General features: G+C 49.0%; 1 protein-coding gene across 1 annotated transcript; it reads right to left on the bottom strand.

The window, feature by feature from the left end:
- Positions 1-1,182: 1,182 nt before the first annotated feature.
- N656DRAFT_785508 (uncharacterized protein) lies at positions 1,183-1,392 on the bottom strand (the record flags this gene model as incomplete). Its single annotated transcript, XM_064816404.1, has 1 exon — positions 1,183-1,392. A coding segment is annotated over one exon (152 nt), but the record flags the coding sequence as incomplete, so codon positions are not given.
- Between the last annotated feature and the right edge of the window lie 757 nt (positions 1,393-2,149).

Raw genomic sequence — 2,149 nt, 5'->3', positions numbered from 1 at the left:
CCCTCGATCTGCTTGCCATATGCCGTCTTGAGCGGGCTGAAACATCCAACATCGAGCGGCTGGAGGATGTGAGAAGAGTGCGGAGGCATACAAAGCGTGATGATGTTGTACTCCTTGCAGTGGAGCTCGAAGTCGGTCGAGTGGTGGCTATTGTGGCCATCGAGGACAAGGAGGCGATAAACCCCGGTTGTTCGAGCTTTGGTATGCTTGTCGAAGTGCTGAATCCATTCCAGGCCTCTCTCATTAGCTGTCCAACCGTTTTCGGACGTGGCGATAACCCAGTCGTTTGGCAATGGGCTGTTCTCGTACCAAGAGGAGAGGTGATGCTTGCCCTTGACAATAATGAACGGAGGGATCGCCTAGCCAGTAGCATTGATACCCTGGATCACCGTTGCCCACTCGCGATTGCCAGGTTGCTTCGACTTTGCCCTGCCATGCCTCTCGGAGCTTGTGACAACCATTGTAGTCGAGATGATGCCAATCTGAAACCCTGTCTCATCGAAGTTGCAGATATCCGCCTCCTAGATACCGTACTTCGCGACTGTGTTCCGTACAAGCGCAAACCAGCTATGTATAATCTCTGGGTCTTTGCATTGGGCCCTCTGGTAGTCGTATTTCCAATTGAAACGCGTAGTGAGCTCTAGGTGCCGTTTGACGAAGGTTGACGCCCAGTTGACCCCGACGCGTGGCGCGTCGCGTTCGGCGAGTATTCGATTAGCCATATCTTCCACACCAGACAAGCGGGGAGGAAGTCCTTTGGAATCTAGTTCAAGGATATACTGAACAATAACTGATTCTTCCAGGTCGGTCAATTTTCGCGAGTTGGCTGGAATGTCATGTCGCGACTGTTTACCGCGTCTCCGGCGACTAAGTTTTGTGTGATGCACAGAATAGATCCTAGCTGCAGTTCTTAGACTGAGTTTCAGATCATTTCTTAGTGCCCAAAGGGCTAATTGGACTTGGGCCTCATCGTTTTTTGACGGCATGTTACGTTGTTGAAGGAAAGGAAAAAAGAAGATGTAAGACGTGCAGACGCAATTCTGTGGAGCGTTCGCCCGTGTGGAGCGTTCGCATGTGGAGTACGTTAGCTCTAATGTCTATAAGTCCTAGATAGGTTCCTGAAAACGTACTGAGGTACTATTAGGCTTTTTTATCTTAGTTTAATAGATATAAACCTACCTTATAGAAACGAGTCTGAGGGTTCTAGGAGATGAGCATCCCAACACGCTGACCAGCATAGGCAACCTGGCGTCGATGTACCGGAACCAAGGCCGGTAGAAGGAGGCCGAGTTGCTGTTTCTGCCAGTGATGGAGACGAGTTCGAGGTTGCTGGGAGAGGAGCATCCCGATACGCTGATCAGTATGGGCAATCTCGCCTTGATTTGGAAAGATATGGGCCGCATGGGGATGCTCTTTGCCTCTCACAGACTTGCTTGATTTCCAGCAAGAGGTATTAGGCGCAGGTCATCCGTACACCGTGTCCACGCTATCAACTCTAGAGGGAAGGCGAAAGGAGAACGGACTATCAGGAGTATAGTAGTATTAATTTGTAATAAGTAACAGTCAATTTATTCTATCTTTTCTGCTGCCTACTGTCCTGAAGTCATGGTTAAGCTAGTGACAAGATGAAGCACAACTACTATCGCGAAGCGGATCGGCGTTTTGTATAGACACCATATAAAGCGACGACCTGAGCGCTCGGCTTTTATTTGCAAGGCTTAACCTGCTGCACTTCTAGCAAGCAGGAGGACGTTCAAAGCGCCGGTCGACTATGGGGTGGGCATCAAGGGCTATATATTCAATATACTCTAGTTATAGGCTATTTGGTCGGCGTCCCCCCGTACAAGCGCCTTTATCTTAGTGTCTGAATTAGATCACCATTTACAGGGAGTACAATCGACAATGCCCTAGAGTCCACTAACTAAAGCGAAGCTTCCAAGCACAGTAAAGAAAAGTAAGGAGGTTGGACGATACAAATGGCTTATAGACAATCTTAAAGAGCTCGGCATACAGTTACGTTAGTTATATATAAGACGATTTGAATATGCGCACCTTGCGGGTGGAAACAGGACTGCCGCGGCCGAGGGCGATCGTTGTCGTAAGCTCTGTTCTTCCAATGTATTATCCTCTCGGTCCTCTGGGCCGGATG

The sequence above is a fragment of the Canariomyces notabilis genome (assembly GCF_033297395.1).
Source record: "Canariomyces notabilis strain CBS 508.74 unplaced genomic scaffold N656scaffold_46, whole genome shotgun sequence".
Taxonomy (NCBI): domain Eukaryota; kingdom Fungi; phylum Ascomycota; class Sordariomycetes; order Sordariales; family Chaetomiaceae; genus Canariomyces; species Canariomyces notabilis.
The sequence above is the reverse complement of the archived record's forward strand: the minus strand, read 5'-3'. Positions and strand labels throughout refer to the sequence as shown.